At 48.2% G+C, this 17,074-nt stretch overlaps 2 protein-coding genes and 1 pseudogene across 2 annotated transcripts; 1 reads left to right on the top strand and 2 right to left on the bottom strand.

Moving 5' to 3' along the window:
- Window positions 1–703: 703 nt before the first annotated feature.
- LOC127349135 (cell division cycle protein 48 homolog pseudogene) lies at window positions 704–3,061 on the bottom strand (annotated as a pseudogene).
- A 467-nt stretch (window positions 3,062–3,528) lies between these two features.
- LOC127296653 (large ribosomal subunit protein eL21x/eL21w) lies at window positions 3,529–5,467 on the top strand. Its single transcript, XM_051326829.2, has 2 exons — window positions 3,529–3,857; window positions 5,069–5,467. The coding sequence occupies exons 1-2, from the start codon at window positions 3,621–3,623 to the stop codon at window positions 5,324–5,326; spliced, it is 495 nt and encodes a 164-aa protein (XP_051182789.1). The 5' UTR covers window positions 3,529–3,620; the 3' UTR covers window positions 5,327–5,467.
- Window positions 5,468–13,289: 7,822 nt separating this feature from the next.
- On the bottom strand, window positions 13,290–15,615 carry LOC127347924 (uncharacterized). The gene is made up of 3 exons (XM_051374059.2): window positions 14,415–15,615; window positions 14,205–14,323; window positions 13,290–13,856 (listed from the first exon to the last, which is right to left on the bottom strand). The coding sequence occupies exons 1-3, from the start codon at window positions 15,598–15,600 to the stop codon at window positions 13,446–13,448; spliced, it is 1,716 nt and encodes a 571-aa protein (XP_051230019.2). The 5' UTR covers window positions 15,601–15,615; the 3' UTR covers window positions 13,290–13,445.
- Between the last annotated feature and the right edge of the window lie 1,459 nt (window positions 15,616–17,074).

Raw genomic sequence — 17,074 nt, 5'->3', positions numbered from 1 at the left:
CATGATAATTTATTGAATCATGTGTTGTTGGAAGGTGGTTAGCCTAGCTTATTCGTTGTTCTGTTTGATCAGGTTTCATAGTTGTAATGGGCATCAAAATTTCAATTTTTCTTTGGTGTTCTGGAGCACATGTTCAGTCTGGAACTCTGACATAACAGGCATCTAGGAATAGATACTCCCGCGAATGTGTTATACTTCTGGATACTATGTTTGACTTGTGTTATGGATTGTGATTACTTGAGGATTTGAGTTGAATAATATTTTATCTGCACCTTCACCGTGTGAGAATTATTCCTTAACCTCCATCTGGCATTACTAATTGTTACTGCTACTAATTTTAACCGGCTTTATCGAAAAAAACTAATTTTAACTGGATGAATATCACTTCTGCCAGCAGGCCGGCTGAACCCGTTTTTACTGAGGGCAGAGAGAAACGAGGTGTTTAACAGAGTGATGCATCACAACATCAACTCTACTATTTCTGCCCCAAAATTCGACAGGTGCAAACTATCATCTCTGTCACTGTTTGTGAAGCCAACCAAAAACATCAATGGTATACTACTTCGCTTAAATGATCTGTATATTGAACTGTATGAGAAAAACATATGACAGGGACACTCATGCCAAATTCAGTTACATGAGTACAGATAAAAGCAAAATAAATAAATAAATCAGAACCAATCTATGCTAATTGCCCGCCAAATTAGTTGTAGAGATCATCCTCATCGGCTGCCACCGAGGTGTCAAAGGCGTTGGGAGAAGCTTCTGACGCTTGTGCCTGCTCCGGGAAGCGGAACTCGGTGCCGAAGCCCCTGGACTGCTGCAGCGTTTGAGCAAAGGAATGGTACTTCCTGATGTCGCCGTCGCTCACGCTCCTCCTCGCGTACTTCATCGACTCCTCGAAGTGAGCTGCCTTGATCTCAGCCACTTCATCTTCCTGCTTGCCGTCTACCTCCATGCCTGACCTCTGCCTCTCGATGTCCTTCTCAATGTCTTCCCTGATGGCATACTTGCACGCCCTCTGGCAAATCTCGGTGATGTCGGCGCCACTGAAACCTGCCGTGAACCTCGCGAGCGCGTCGAGGTCGACGTCCTTGGCCACAGGAGACTTCCTGAGGCAAGCCTTGAAGATCTGGTGTCGCGAGGCCTCATCCGGCAAGGGGATGTAGATGAGCTGGTCGAGGCGGCCGGGACGGAGCAGCGCCGAGTCGATGATGTCCGGCCTGTTGGTGGCGCCGATGATGAACACCGTCTTCTTGGCGTTCATGCCGTCCATCTCGGTCAACAGCTGGTTCAGGACCCTGTCGGCCGCGCCACCGGCATCTCCCATGCTGCCGCCACGCTGCATCGCGATCGAGTCGAGCTCGTCGAAGAAGAGCACGCACGGCGCCGACTGCCTCGCCTTGTCGAAGATCTCCCGCACGTTGGCCTCGCTCTCGCCGAACCACATGGTGAGCAGCTCGGGCCCCTTGATACTGATGAAGTTGGCTTGGCACTCGTTGGCGATCGCCTTGGCCAGAAGCGTCTTGCCGCAGCCTGGTGGTCCGTAGAAGAGGACGCCCTTGGAAGGCGACATGCCGAACTTCTCAAACTTCTCGGGGTGCTCCACGGGGTATTGGACGGTCTCCTGCAGCTCCCTCTTGACGCCATCGAGGCCGCCGACGTCGCTCCAGCTGACGTTGGGCACCTCCACGACGGTCTCACGAAGTGCTGAAGGATTCGTGCCGACGAGAGCAGTTTTGAGGTGGTCGTTGGTGACAGCCATGGAGTTTAGAATCTCGGCGTCGATTGTGTCGTCCTCGAGGTCAATCACATCCATCTTCTCCCTGATGCACTGGAGCGCCGCCTCGGTGCAGAGCGCGGCCAGATCAGCACCAACGTAGCCATGCGTGTCCTTGGCCACCACTTCCAGGTTGACGTCCTCTGCAAGCTTCATATTTTTGGTGTGGATGCGCAGAACCTCAAGGCGCCCGACCTCGTCCGGCACGCCAATGTCGATCTCGCGGTCGAACCTCCCGAAGCGTCTGAGAGCAGGGTCGATGCTGTTGGGGCGGTTCGTGGCGCCCATGACGATGACGTGGGCTCGCGCCTTCATCCCGTCCATGAGCGTCAGCAGCTGGGACACGATGCGCCTCTCCACCTCGCCGTGTGTCTTCTCCCTCTTGGGAGCAATGGAGTCGATCTCGTCGATGAAGATGATGGAGGGCGCATTCTTCTCGGCCTCCTCGAAGGCCTTCCTCAAGTTGCTCTCGCTCTCGCCGGCCATCTTGGACATGATCTCGGGGCCATTGATGCAGAAGAAGAAGGCTCCCGTCTCGTTTGCCACGGCACGAGCGATCAACGTCTTACCGGAGCCGGGAGGGCCGTACAAGAGGATGCCCTTGGGAGGCTTCACGCCGAGAGTCTTGAAAATCTGCGGATGCCTGAGCGGCAGCTCGACCAGCTCCCTGATCTGGTTCATCTGCTTGCGCATGCCGCCCACGTCGTCATAGCCGATGCCGTCGAGCCTCTCCTCGTCCTCCCTCTTCACCGGCTCGCCGTCGCAGAAGATCTCCGTGTCCGCCGCCATGATGCAGTAGTCGACGGCAGGGTCGATCTCGATGACCTTGAATTCGACGCTGCGCATGCCGCCGCGGACGAGGAAGAGGTCGCCCTTGTGCACCGGGCGGTAGGCGTCCGCGAAATACGGCTTGAGGTAGGCCTCGAAGAGGTTGCCCGTGATGCCCTCGACGGTGTCGTCGACGGGGAGGACGTGCACGCGCCTGCCGTACTTGGCGTCGGGGCAGAGGTGCACGGACACCACATCGGCGATGCGCACCCTGAGGTTGGAGCGGGCCACCTTGTTGAGCCTGAGCTTGTGCTCCTCGCAGGTCTCGTCGGGAACGACGATGCAGACGGTGGCGCGGCGACGCTTGCCCTTGAGCAGCACGACGTCGCCCTTGAAGATGGAGAGCTCATCCATGGTGGCCGGGTTGAGGTTGCAGATGGAGTTGTCGTCCGTGGTGGCCTCCTCCACCACCAGCCGGTTCGCCGCCTTCTTCGATGACGACGCGCTCGCCATCGCGCTCAAATGATCTCTAGTTCTTGGATTCGATTCGCTTGATTCCAAGTTTCGATCGAACGTGGGCGTCGATCGTGGTCTGGTGAGGAGGAAACACTGGGCTAGCCCTCCTTTTTAAAGCATCGAGCGTGGCCGTCTCGTCCTGGAACTCGAAGTCCCGTTCGTCCGCGACTAGCCCGAATTCGGAATAAGGTTCCGTGTCGTTTTTGTTTTTTTTTTCTAGCAGAACGGTGTGCGGTGCTTTTTTTTTTTTTTTGAGAATTCAAACGGTGTGCGGTGCTAAGTAGGCTTGCCAAACAAATAAACCAATTCAAGTCGTGGGCTCACAGCCCAACACATTAGTTCAGAGGGTCAGCAATTAACCCTCGTGCTAGCCCATGTAAGCCCAACGAAGAAACGCAAAACCCAGCCCAAAATCACACCCGTCTTCCACGGCCCGAGCCCCATTTATAAATAGACGGCACCTCCTTCCTCCGTAACCCTAGCGCCGCACACACTCCCGCCGCCGCCGCCGCCGCCAGCACAGCGCAGCCGCAGGCAGAGAAGAAGGCAGGGGAAGATGCCGGCGGGGCACGGGCTTCGGTCGCGGACGCGCGACCTCTTCGCGCGGGGCTTCCGCAAGAAGGGGTACATCCCGCTCACCACCTACCTGCGCACCTACAAGGTCGGCGAGCACGTCGACGTCAAGGTGAACGGCGCCGTCCACAAGGGCATGCCGCACAAGTTCTACCACGGCCGCACCGGACGCGTCTGGAACGTCACCAAGCGCGCCATCGGCGTCGAGATCAACAAGCAGGTATAACCCCAGTCGAGATCACAGCCTTATGTTCTTCCTCTGTACATGTCAGGCTTGCTAGATCTGTGCTGCTAGTGAGATATTGCTACTTTCATCGCCGTTGTTGCGTCTCAATCCATTCCGATGGAACCACGATGGATCTGATTGAGCTTTGCAGATTAGCTAGCTGGACCGTCTAATCCCTTTATTTGTGCTGTGTGAATACTGTCGGGAACACTAGACTTAGTTTCGCTGCGCTTTAATTTGTGCTGCCAGCCTACTATGTGTGCCTGCGATGAGATCCTCATTGCCTATATCTACATCACATTCAATAGTAATCATTTCTTGTTGACCAGTTAGCTTGCATAGCATATTTGCTTGAGAATTATTGTCCCAACATTGTACTGTCTCAACCAAAATCGCAACTTTCAGTTTGTACTTGCCCTAGGCCGAGCGCTTCCCCCTTCAGCTATGGGAAGGCGTGGTATTCCACGGGAGAGGTTTTGTGGCGCACGTTTCACGTGTGATGGGCATACATTAAAAATTTGTCATTCTGGCCTTTCCCCTCTGCATTCTGTCAGTAGCAGTTGGGAAAGCCTAATGTGATATAAATATACAGTGCTGCTATGCTTACATTTTGCATATCATACAGTAGCTGTTTCATTGCAAACTTCTGCAACTCTGCTGATTGATTCTTTGCTAGCATTGTTATTATCAATGAATGTTGCCTCTAATATTCATTTAGTACATAAGTTGTATTATTATCTTCCCTTTGTTGGCATAGATTTTCTTGACCACAGGTAGGCAAATTGTATCAGTTTACCCCAGACCCAGGAGTGCCAGATTATAGCTGCATTTTCCTGTCTGTCCAACTACTTGACTGTGATGTCCTTCTGAATTAGTGTTCACATTTATATTCTGATTCGTTCATAGGGAAATTGCATTAATTCCTTCTGAATTAGTGTGCCCAGGTAGTCAAATTGCATAACTTGATCCCAGACCCAACATTGCCAGATTATAGCTGCATGTTCCTGTCTGTCCAACTACTTGACTGTTATGTCCTTCTGAAGTAGTGTGCACATCTATGTTCTGATTCGTTCATACATGCTGCATCACTTGTGCATGCATTTGATTACATTGGACGAGACATCGGTAATCACACATGTTTGTTTTTGGTGTCTACCTGATTGAGTCACTTGACACAAACCATAACATTGGTTCTGTGTCACCAGGTTGGTAACCGCATCATCAAGAAGAGGATCCATGTCCGTGTGGAGCATGTGCAGCCATCCAGGTGCCAGGAGGAGTTCCGCCTGAGGAAAATCAACAACGACAAGCTCAAGGCAGAGGCCAAGGCCCGTGGTGAGGTCATCAGCACCAAGAGGCAGCCTGCAGGTCCCAAGCCAGGGTTCATGGTTGAGGGCACTACCATCGAGACAGTCACCCCCATCCCATATGACGTGGTCAACGATCTCAAGGGTGGTTACTAGGCTGCTTGTTCTTCAACTTCTTAAGCCAATTAGTAATCAATGCTTGTTCCGAATGTTTTGGTACCGAGTAGTTCTCATTTTGCTCTCAGGAGTCTGAACTTCTCTGTGGTTGACATTAAAGAATTGCTGTGGTCAATTTCATTCTCTTCGTATTGCCACAGTTGCTGTTGTCTTTGCTTCTTGGAAAGCAATGCTGCTGTACCTCTGTTAGCGCCCTTGCAGTTGCAGATGGGCAGTAGTATAGAGTCAGCTGCTTGTTGCTTCTGATTGTTGAAGGGGTACTTTGCTTTCAATTGAAATAAAAGCATGAAAAATAGATTAATAACAAATAAAAGGCAGAGGAAGCTTGCAGACGACTGAACAAAAAAATGTTGAAGTTGTTCGCGCTAAAACTTCCCTATTAACAACTGAAAGAACTGACTTTTTGCTAACAAAAAGAGTTCTTTTATAGATTACAACATATGTTCATATTTTCCTGTCTGTCTGTAAATGTTCATATTTTGAAATGAAAATCTACTTGACTGCATTTTCCTGTCTGTCCAACTATTTTCCTGTCTGTCCAATTTACGTGTTCGTGGTTGTGTCCATCTTCGGCGCTCACTGGGCCTCCCATTATGGCCGGTGGTCGGCATGCTCCCTTCCAACCCGCACTCGCCGACTTGCGCAAACCTTGAGCACCTTTTCAAGACCAAGTTTGGTGCCGGCGACGAGGTGTGGCCGGCGCAGCGAAAGGCAAAAAGCATGCTGACACAACTCACCACGAGTTCCACTCCATCGAGTTCCGCGCGCTCACGGCGAGCTCACTGATGGAGCTCGTGCATCGGTGTCTACTCCTAGTGCTGGTCGTACTTACTCAATTCTAGCGTGATGATGTGACATGTGATGTGAGGCAAGCTCACCACGTGAACAAGTGTTAGACTCGGCTTAATTAGAGAGGCAACCAAACAAAGAGTAAAATACATGGGACATCATGGAACTTGTTCATGCAGGTTCATGTACCATCACCGCGGAAGGTCTGGCTACGTATTTATGACGTGGCAGTATGGGACCGATATGGTAGTGCAGTACAGTCCCTACCGGCTATAGTTTTTACTGGAAACAGCCTAAAAATTTCTTCTGAAAACACCCGACCCACTGAGAAGGTTTGGTTCCCTTCGTTCTCGCCTCAAGCCCCAAATCCGACGCCGCCTCTGTTGGATTAGAACACCAGCACTGCCTCGCCTCCCCACCCTGCGTTCCATTTTCGACCTCGCGGCCCACACACGTCTGCCGGAGGAGTCACGAGAGCACCGAGGCAACACCATGGTCGACGACAGAGATGGCCAGAGCAGGGACATGTCTCTGAGAAACACATGAACACATAGGTGCTCGGGGAGGACTCTGCCATGATCCTATGTACTCCACTGAGAACGTCCGGTCGAGCAGGAGCTGCAGGGGTGGCCAAAATAGGAGATCATTCAGCGACGTAGGGTAGCCGGAGGCGGAGAAGACGGTGACCAATCAGCCGGGCGCCACAACTTAGTTCCTTCGGCATGGAAGACCAAGACGAGCTAGCCTATCTGAACTCGTGGTGGTCGACGCCGGCGCCGTGTTGTGGTACAAGTGTACAACCTTACTGCAGTGAAGGCGTGATGCACGGTGGAGGCAGCAGCGCCGGCAGGTAGCAGTAGCACTGCGAGGGGAGGCGCCACGGCAGGGTAGGTCGATCGGGGAGGGCCGTGTCGCGCATCGAAGGCCGCTGCTGCACGGGCAGGGACCTGTCAATTTGCCTCACGTGAACCGCATCGACGAGCTCCTAGCTGCGAGGGCGCACTTGGCCTTGGCCACCGACAAGGTCATGCAGGTCGGACGTAAGCCACGAGCGAGAGAGTGGCGGCACTCCCGCCGAAGACGTCGACGCAGGAGAAGAGGAGATGGCGGGACATTAAATTCTCGGGGGTGCAGGGTGGCGTCGAGGGTGCTTGTGGTGCGCAGAAGGCAGGGAGGAGTGTTGCCGGTGGTGCGTGAAGGTCGGGGATCGGGAGCACTTTCACCCAGTGACGATGACCTCTGGCCGAAGAACGAGGCGAGTCATGGCCTCATGGAGGAGTACCGCTCCTTTCTTCCTTGCCTTCTGCTTCCGCGCCGCAAGAACCAACTGAGCTCAGTGGAGAGCGGTGCCTCAATCAACCCAACAGGAGTACAACGGTCAATTAGTTTAGGCGAACGCTACGCGTCGGGCGCCGGATAGGGAGGCAAAAATCGGTCGTCCTCCGCGCCGTCCGATGGCGATCCGATGGGCAGAATTAACTGTAACACAAATTTTGTTATTTGCCCCCTACTTTTTGTAAATTCAACCCGCAGTCCTTACATCCCCAGATAACCCGAAAGGGTATGTTTCTTTGGGCCCGACCTTTTCAATATTTACGACAAAACTGCCACTCAATGACTGATTCCAGTCTCATACATAGTATTGCAACAAAATCTCTCACTCCGCTTACAAAAAAAAAGTACTATTACAACAAAAAACTTACAAAAAATGTAAACAAATAGTCTTATAAAAAAGTGGTTAAACAACAATTATTTTGCTATAGTTTGGTTTACAACAAAAATTAACATCAATTACAATAAAAATCAAAAGCTATAACAACAAAAACATGTGTTAGTGGCTGTGGAAAATTGGTTTAAAATAACACAATATATATATATATATATATATATATATATATATATATATATATATATATATATATATATATATATCCAATTACAACAAAAATCACCAGCTATTTTTACCAAAAATTATTGGCGATTACAACAAAATAATTTTTGGCAAACGTCCAGGTAAACATTACAACATCTCTGACATGCTTTCTCTATAACTTTTATACGTAATTGTTACAAAACTAATGAACATATACAACATCTCTACGAAAAAAAATGTCCATGACTAAAACAATTACACCAAAAATCATAAAAAAATTACAACAAAAAGTCATGTGTTTATAACATATCAAGAAACACACATTTTCGTAACATATCACTTAGAAAAATCTTACAAAGATATGTCGTGTGAGTTTACAACAAATTTTTTATGTAATTGTTACAATCCGGAAACAACAGTGTAGATTTCTTAAAAAAAACAACACTCCAGTTTTGGGCCGAAAAACTAGGCCCATATAGGGCAGCGCGGGAGCGAGCCACGACGACCGATCGCTGGCGAGCGATCGGTCGCCGGATCGGAAGCGTTTTCCATTAGTTTAGGAGATTTTAGCAAAACATACGCGCTGCTGACCGGTCAATACCATGCCTGGCATGCCACATGTGCAGATACGTACATGTATCGTAACCAGTGACCGTACGCGAGTCGGCAACGCGTCTTTGATGACCGTAAATTGAACTTTCGTGAATACAGTGACTGAACTGATTACAAACAAGTTCCATGATATCCCATGTATTTTACTCACCAAACAAATGCGCTAAAGCTGCCTCATAGATGAAGTCTAAGCTCTTGTGGGCAACCAAACGAAATGGAAAACATGGTTTTTGGCCACTCAACAAGGCCTCACATCACCTGAACCCTAGGAGCCAAAAAAGAAATGCAACGTACCAATCTCGCCCTTAAAGTCTTGTTCTTTCTCGTACGTAGCACTCCATCTTATTTTGTATAAAGAGTTGCCAAATGTTTAATGGAAACACTAGCACACGAAACTATTTCAGAAAGTGATTTAATAAGCTTCCTCTTCAACCATGTTGTGTGTGAATCTTCCAAATTTCCTGACGTATTAGTTTCACCTCAAAGCATGCTACTGTTGGAAGAAATTTAGGGATCCATGAGAAATATAGCGTAAAAAACAATGCGGATCTTGCACAAATATCTTGTCTTACCACCACAAACATATTTGGCTTGTCATGGGAGAAAGAAGTGTTCGAAAACCATGAAGATTTGCTCGTCTTTTTAAGACTTGTTTGATTCACATAATTCTAAGAACATAGGAATAGAAAAATTGCGGGATTAAAATGTCATGTTTAGTTAAATCTTACATGATTTGGACTTATCATACATTTCTTCAAATAACGTATGACACACAGGAAAAACAAAGGAATTATAACATGAGGTTCGAGTGGATTAAAATTTTCCTCCAAAATATAGTGCAATACAATCCCATAAGAAAATTTTACCTGCATTCCTATAGATTTCAATCCTACAAGTCAAACATGGCACATAGGAACAAATTTAAAGGACGAAGATCGTACAAAATTCTTATAGCATTCATTTGAATCAAACGAACCCCAAACTTCAATTCGTAGTCGCCAGAAAACTCTCATGTATCCTTACCATGTATGCTTTCATGGTTTATATTCTTTCCACGACATGGTGCTTTTATTTAGATCAAAGAACACAAGTGCATGACTTTAAATTAATAAACCTTAATACGGCTAGGTTTTACATGATGCCTATGAACATGTTACAGGCAACAAAAACATCAGCAAACAAAAGATAAAAAGAGAAGACTAGCTGGGGTCATCGATGCCCTCGAACGAAGGAATCACCGCGGAGCGATGAACGGAGATCTCAAGGTGGGAGCAAGGTCATCGATGAATTTTCCTCATTTGAACCGGGAGAGGTGAGCCATCTCCTAACCGTTATCTTCCATGATCAGAGAGGGGGTCTTTTCCCCTCGCTCCGACTCGAAGTACGCCATACCACCGTCATTGGAGAAGCTCATTCTGAGAAGAGAAGGACGAGGAACTAGGCTCTAAAAACGGGCCAAAATAAAGTCCAACCATTCACTGCATCGAGCTCACCTTGAGAAGTCTTGCCAGCATCCACGGGTCAACTCACGAAGAGACGAAATTGCGTGGCGAGGCCATTGATCAGAAGAATGGTTCGTAGAAGACCAATGGCGACATTGCTGAGCATCGGAACAACGTCTGCAAGGAAGAGACACGTACCATGCCCTTCCATCTCACTACACTGCTCCAAACGGGGGGGGGGGGGGGGGGGGGACTTCCTCAACCAAGATAATTGCCGATGGTCTGTCCCAAATGCTTGGCCCCACCGCCAAAACATAGACACCTGCCACATGAAACAACACAAACCCACACCCTCAACTCACCCAAGACGACATCTTCAGGAAGGTGATGACGCCCGGAGCACTGCTGCCACCCAACATGGGTAACCAGAGAGGGATGGAGAGAGCGGCACCAACGGGCATCACCACCATCGCAGTTGACACTGCTACCCATGGATTTCTCCTAGTCCCCAACCCCACCTCCATCACCCAACCCGGCTACATATCCGACGACCTTAGACCACCGGAGATGAACACCGACAAGGTGCACACGCTAGAAGAGCGGGAGTCATCGTACTTCAGTTATGGACCATGGAAGCAACGATGTGGCCCCCACACCACTGCCAAAGTCGTCCGCCTCGTCGTTGTCCTCACGTGGGAGGAAAGGGACCTACATCATGCACGCTTCTTGCCGCCACACCACTAGAGGCAGCCGCCTCGAAATCCAAGGTCCTTTGCGAGTGAGCGGAGCGACGAGAACCTTGTCGTCACCTTCATTAGTGACCGCACGGCTTCTAGTGGCCTCCACAAGTAGCGGCGATGAGGGGACTGACTGTGAGGTGGGGGGCTAGGGTTTGGCCGCCACCCGTCGCTCTAGAGCGGAGCGACGAGGGGGCGAGTCGTAAAGTCTTGTTGTATCTGAGACCTAGTGGCCACAATTCATGGATGTTTTCTCGAAATAATATATACTCTATCCGTTGCTGAATACAACGCCACATTGTTTTTCATGTCAAACTTTGACCAACGATTTAGTCAATTAAATGTAAGTTATATGTCATCTAAAAACATACCATTTTAAAGTTAATTAAAATGTGTATCCGATGATATAGTTTTAAATGACATGTAACTTTTGTTGATGCAATTATTAATTAAAGTTTGCCTAAAAAATAAAGTGGCTTTATTCTAGGACGGAGGGAGTATATACGTTCGTAATGTGATCTCCGTGTGCAATTCCGTGTACAACCAAAAAACCACAATAAGGAGTACGGAGTAGATAAGAAAGCCTACCGATAAAGGAGATAGACTCCGGTGTCAATCGAATCTGGTCGTCCTGGGCGTATTCTGGAATCTGGTCGTCCTGTTTGTTCAGTCCATGGATTCCATCGGAGAGGAGACTCTGCGTGAGATCCTACTGAATCTGCCAACGAGGGACGTCGCCCGGTGCCGTTGCGTGTGCAGGCTATGGGGTGTTGTTCTGACCGACCAATACTTCGTCAACATCCATGCCCGCGCCACCCACGTTATCTCCGGCGGCGGCGCCATGGAGGCGCTGCTCATCTCCCAGACGAAGCCGCCGCAGAGAATGACAGTGGAGACCACGGTGTACAGCGTCTCGTCCGGCAAGCCGATGTGCCGCTTCACCAACCTAGCCTCCAGCTACGTCCCCGCCAACATCTGTAATGGGTTTATCCTCTATGCCTCCTCCGTGGGATCCTTGCCTTTGTTCGTGGGCAACCCGCTCACCGGCGATAAGATCAAGATCCCGCCGCCGCCTCCCGTGGAGGTGGAGAGGACCGTCGGCCAGTACCTCTTCGCCATGGGGTTCAGCGCGTCCACTGGCCAGTACAAGCTCTTCCGCCTCCCCTTCGGGGAACCGAAGACAAAGGACAACAACTACCTAGACGTGCACACCTTATGCTGCGGCGGCGGCAGTTGGCGCCGGCACCCGGAGCTCTTCCCGTGCCACGGCGTCATGTCGCCGCCGGTCCTTGTCGGCGACAAGCTCTACGTGCTCATGAAACCAAGCGTGTATGCCCGTAGGCCGGACATGATACTGGTGATCGACGTGGCGAGCGAGGAGTACCACGCGTACCGTCTGATGCCGGGCTATAACAAGGTCTCTTTCGCGACGATGAACGTCCTCGAGCTGGGTGGGCAGCCGTACGTGGCGGTGCATGTCCTCCAACGGCCTGAGGCTCAACTCCACATCTGGGCCATGCCGACGCCTAAGCTGCTGCTGCAGCAGGAAGGCCAGCAAAAGCTGCACGAGAAACTTCCTGGCGAGTGGGAACTGCGCTACAGCTTCCACGGCGATATACCCGATAGCTATTCCTTCAACAGCGAACTGAGGGGCGTCTGGGTCGAGGACGACGCGATGCTCTGCTGCATTATATGCGACCGCCTGTACCAGATCGACACCGTTAGCATTCACAAGGAAGAAACAAAGCATAAGGTTGGTTCCTTGGCATGGAACCACCAACTCCGGCTACCATCGCCGCCACGTGATTATTTCCGCCGGCGGAGCATCTACGGGGGATACCGCCCCACCTTACTCTCTCCTCGAGATCTCATTGCCCAGCAGCATGACGTGGCCACCTTACCCTCTCCTCGAGATCTCATTGCGCAGCAGTATGACGAGGCCGCCGAGAAATTTGATAACGCATGGTTGCGTGCTCTGCGATACCAAAGATCTGGAAAACGCCTCGGTTCAGCATGCACGGACCATGACGGCAGTGACCAGCATGCTGCCAAGAGGATTCATCCCTAATTCCATCTTTCTCATGCTATATATGGGTTGCTAGTCTTCTTAAAGATAATGATTTTACCTCAGTTGGCAGCTTTTGTCATCTGTTTTTTTGGAATATTTCAGCCGAGCCAGACTTTTTAGTGGATATGAGTCAGAGATTATTGATACTAGTTGAATACCCGTGCATTATCATGTTCTTTATTTTTTATACAATAATACATTTCAATAGATTATATGTAAATATCAACGAAAAAAATAGCGCGCTATTTAAAATAGCGTGGGCTTGGAAAAAACGCTATTGCCGCTATAGCGTGCTAATAGCGCGCTATTTTTCAAAATAGCGTTTAACAAAAAAGTGTGAAAAATCAATGTTTTCAGCAGCTATATAAGATTATAATCATAGATATAACAGCTAAAAAAGCCCAGATATAGAATTCTGCAGCCAAACATCAAATAACATAGTCCATAAGTGCATTATTAGTTACATAGTCGAAGTGGAAGTTCAACATGGAAGCATGAAGTAACATAGTCCACAAGTCCAGAACACAAACAACAGTTCAACAAATACGAAATAGACAACATGGCAGCATACAGTGACTTAATCAGATGAAGAAGATGAATTGACATCATCATCTGAATCTGTAGAAGAAATTGCAGATTGGAGGTCATCATCATGGAATACTGGGAGTAATTTCTTCTTCCTAGGCCGCTGAACTTTTTTTCTTTTTAATGCAGCACCGCGAGCTCTTGTTTGCACTGATGTTGGTTCTTCTTGTTGAACTTCAACATGTTCATCTTCAGGTTCATCTGCATTTTGCAGAACTTCAGGCACAATGCCTGTGATCCACTCATTATGCTCATTTTCTACAGCATCTGCATAAGTTGTGTCCTCAATAGGATCTCTGTCTTGTTTCATCATTCTCCTTTGGTCTAGTTGGGAGTTAGCCTTGATAAAGACAGGATCTCTCATCTTGTCATGAAGCAGCCTATTGCGTCTCTTAGTGTGAACCTGGTAGCAAGTAACACATGTAAATAACCACTGCTATTGCTATGTTGGTTTTCAGCAACACATGTAAATAAGAACAAGCTAATTTTGTACTAATTCTACTAGTATGATCTGGTATGATCAAGCAGAGAAGCAAGCAAATGTTCTAGCTACAGTTTGAGCAAAATCGACATGACCTTGCAACAAATACATTGTCCGGAAGACCAGAACAGATTACAAAGACAGCTAGATTTTTAGTCAATTGTTCACACCATGTATGCAGTAGCTAGCTGGTGCTATAAAAGGATATGCAGTAGTCTTCTCTAAACGTACCAGGTAACAAAACAAGTGAGAAACAGAAATTTTGCTAACCTGCTGAAAGACACTAAAGTTCCTCTCACAAGCAGAGGAGCTGCATGTCAAACTCAAAATCCGCATCGCCAATATCCTGAGATTTGTTGCGCTTGACCCATGGTTGGACCACCATTTAGCTACATTATACATTAACAAGTAAAGTAAGTAACCAGAATAAAGCTACATAAGTATAAACAAAGTGACACATGTAAATAACTAAATAAGCACCTGGGTCGAAGCTTTTGTTTCTCCGCTGCCTTTTAGCACTGACTCTTCCGAATGAACCTTCTTCATCTTGATATGCCTGAATCTCCTCCGTCATTGTGTCAATTTTCTTACCATCTGAAACCATTTTCTCCAAGCAAGCAACAAGCCCATCCTTAAATGTTCCATCTAACTTAATGTCCAGCTTATTTTCATAGTAGTAGTATGGATTTAAGAAATATCCAGCTCTATGTAGTGGCCCCTTTAGTTTTCTGTCCCATCTTTTATCCACAATATCCAGCACTTCCTGAAAGTTAGTCTCATGCTCATCATTTTCAAACCGGGCAACAATCTCTTTCTTTGCATCCAAAAAGGATCCATATATGAATCCCATAGCTGGTATGTCACTGTCCATTCTCCGGAGTAAATTAGCCAAAGGCTCAAAGAACTTGATAGCAATATCAACTCCTACCCAAAAACTATCGGAGCGAATACTTCGTTTTGCATCTCGGCCTTTCACCTTTTTGCAGTACCCCATGTCTTCCATCTGATCTAATCTAAATAACTTCTGCAAATCCTTTTTGTTGTCCAGCAAGCTCTTCAAGTTCAGGTATGCTGTTGCAAACCATGTAATGCCCGTCCTCACCAGATCTCTGCCAAGGAATTCCCTCATTAGGGACAAAACTCTAGTGTGAGCATAAAGGAATACTGTGACAGATCTTGCTTGTGTAATTATTGCGTCAACTGCTGGAAGCTTGCCAATATCCTCTAACATCAAATCAATAGAGTGGGCAGCACAACCATTCCAAAATATATTTGGGCGTTTTACTTTCAGCAATGTTGATGCTGCTTGATTCACACTTGCATTGTCAGTCACCACTTGAACTACATGCTTCTCACCAATCTCCTCTATGCAACTATCAACAAGTTTAAATATATATTTTCCATCTTTCTTCACAGCTGAACAGTCGACAGAATCAAGGAAGACCACACCATATGCACTGTGAACTACAAGATTCATGACTCCTCTTCCTCTTATGTCAGTCCATGCGTCAGTCATTATTGTACATCCAGTAAGCTCCCAACACTGCCTATGCACCTTGAAAGATTCCTCTACTCTTCTCTTCCTCTTCTTCAAGATTGGCCCACCCATTTCATAAGGAGTAGGACCGTCCAGATCCTCGCCATATTGTCCAATGGGTTGCAGCATGAGGTCAAAGCTTGGAAGAGTCACTGCATTGAAAGGAATGCAAGCTTCATAGAACCACTGGCTTATGTACTCGCAAGCACGAGCCCTTTTCTTCTCTCTACTCTCAGTTACTAAATATATATTGACCCGTATAAAAAAGGGAGAAAGTATTCTAAAAAGAATTAAAATTCCATCTCGGTTGAAGTGTATTTCGGTAAAAGGTATGATTTAAATCTTTTAAATATAGATGAAAATCTGACTAATTATCGTCTATTAACTAATCGACTATATCTCTGATCAATGTGGCCTTTTTTATACTCACGCACACTGTTACTTGTTGTTTCTGCTTCATTTTCATAGACTTGAACAAGTTGTGCTAAAAGTATCTTCCTCCGCTCGTAAGCTATCATTCACGATTTGTGGAAATATTAAAAATATGCAAAATACAATGCCCATTTTTGCGTATTCATGAACCAATTCTTTACCATTCCATAATATTAAAAAACACAATAAAATGTGGAAGAAAATCTTATACAACCCGGGTCGTACAGCCCAGGTCGCTGGACCAACTCCCCAAAAGGACACGTGGATATGCTAATCTCAAAGCAACGACGAACTAATTCTGAAAAGCCGTAGCAGTTACCAAAATTGCGATTGCCGATCTATTCCTGAACTTCTCCGTTCCTAAAAGAATTCCTTCCTAGAGGGCCGACGAGGGCAGCACAGGGGAGCGCTCAGCCGGCGTCGACGAGGGTGGCTGCCCTGCCAGCGATGCAGCGAGCAGGTACATCCAGGAGGGTTGCCTGTACGCCGGCGGCGGCACGAGCCGGTGTAAGGGTATTTTACCCTTATCCATTATTTTGGTAACAATGACACCTTGCTAGAGTATTTGGTCTAATACAAGTCTATGAGATTATTACCAGGTATTAGCCAAATAGGCATAATGGTGTATCAATGGAACAAGAAGGTAAAGGGAGACCCCCACTTCGACAAAAATAAAGAAGGACTGCTCAGCACCTGGCCGGTCACAGGGCCAGTCAGACCGGCCGTGTCACCGGGTGGCCCGGCGCCGACCGGCCCCAGGACCAGTGCACACCGGGCACATTCCAGTAAGGTTTTCCTTTCGCCCGGAACTGACCCGGCCTGAGATCCGGTCTGGACCGACATGGTCTGGTCTCCCGCCCGGTCGGACCGAGCTGTGAACTGGACGCCCCGGCGCTAACCGACTCCTGCTCTGGTGGTATCCGGAGGCCATGTAATGCGCGACAATACCTGCCCGGTCAAGGCCCGCTCCCAGCTCCGGTTTGGACCGGATGGTCCGGTCCCAGGCCCGATTTGACCGCCCCCTGAGTCGGACGGCCCGGTACCAGGCCCGGTTGACCGGGTTCCTCGAAGAAATGCTGAGGTGTCAAGTGGCAACGGCCAGATTTCAAGTGACACTATAAAAACCCCTTCTCCTACCTCTCAACAGTTAGGCACTACACTACAAGCTGTT

Source organism: Lolium perenne, chromosome 4 (assembly GCF_019359855.2).
Source record: "Lolium perenne isolate Kyuss_39 chromosome 4, Kyuss_2.0, whole genome shotgun sequence".
Classification (NCBI taxonomy): Eukaryota; Viridiplantae; Streptophyta; class Magnoliopsida; order Poales; family Poaceae; genus Lolium; species Lolium perenne.
The sequence above is the reverse complement of the archived record's forward strand: the minus strand, read 5'-3'. Positions and strand labels throughout refer to the sequence as shown.

Bases quoted from the DNA above. Each gene is read 5' to 3' on its own strand.
- LOC127347924 (XM_051374059.2), bottom strand. From the start codon at position 15,600: ATGCTGCAACCCATTGGACAATATGGCGAGGATCTGGACGGTCCTACT. The intron at 14,324-14,414 runs GTGCTTATTTAG...TGTATAATGTAG, and splicing joins AAACAAAAGCTTCGACCCAG to CTAAATGGTGGTCCAACCAT. The intron at 13,857-14,204 runs GTTAGCAAAATT...ACTTGCTACCAG, and splicing joins ACTTTAGTGTCTTTCAGCAG to GTTCACACTAAGAGACGCAA.
- LOC127296653 (XM_051326829.2), top strand. From the start codon at position 3,621: ATGCCGGCGGGGCACGGGCTTCGGTCGCGGACGCGCGACCTCTTCGCG. The intron at 3,858-5,068 runs GTATAACCCCAG...CTGTGTCACCAG, and splicing joins GCGTCGAGATCAACAAGCAG to GTTGGTAACCGCATCATCAA.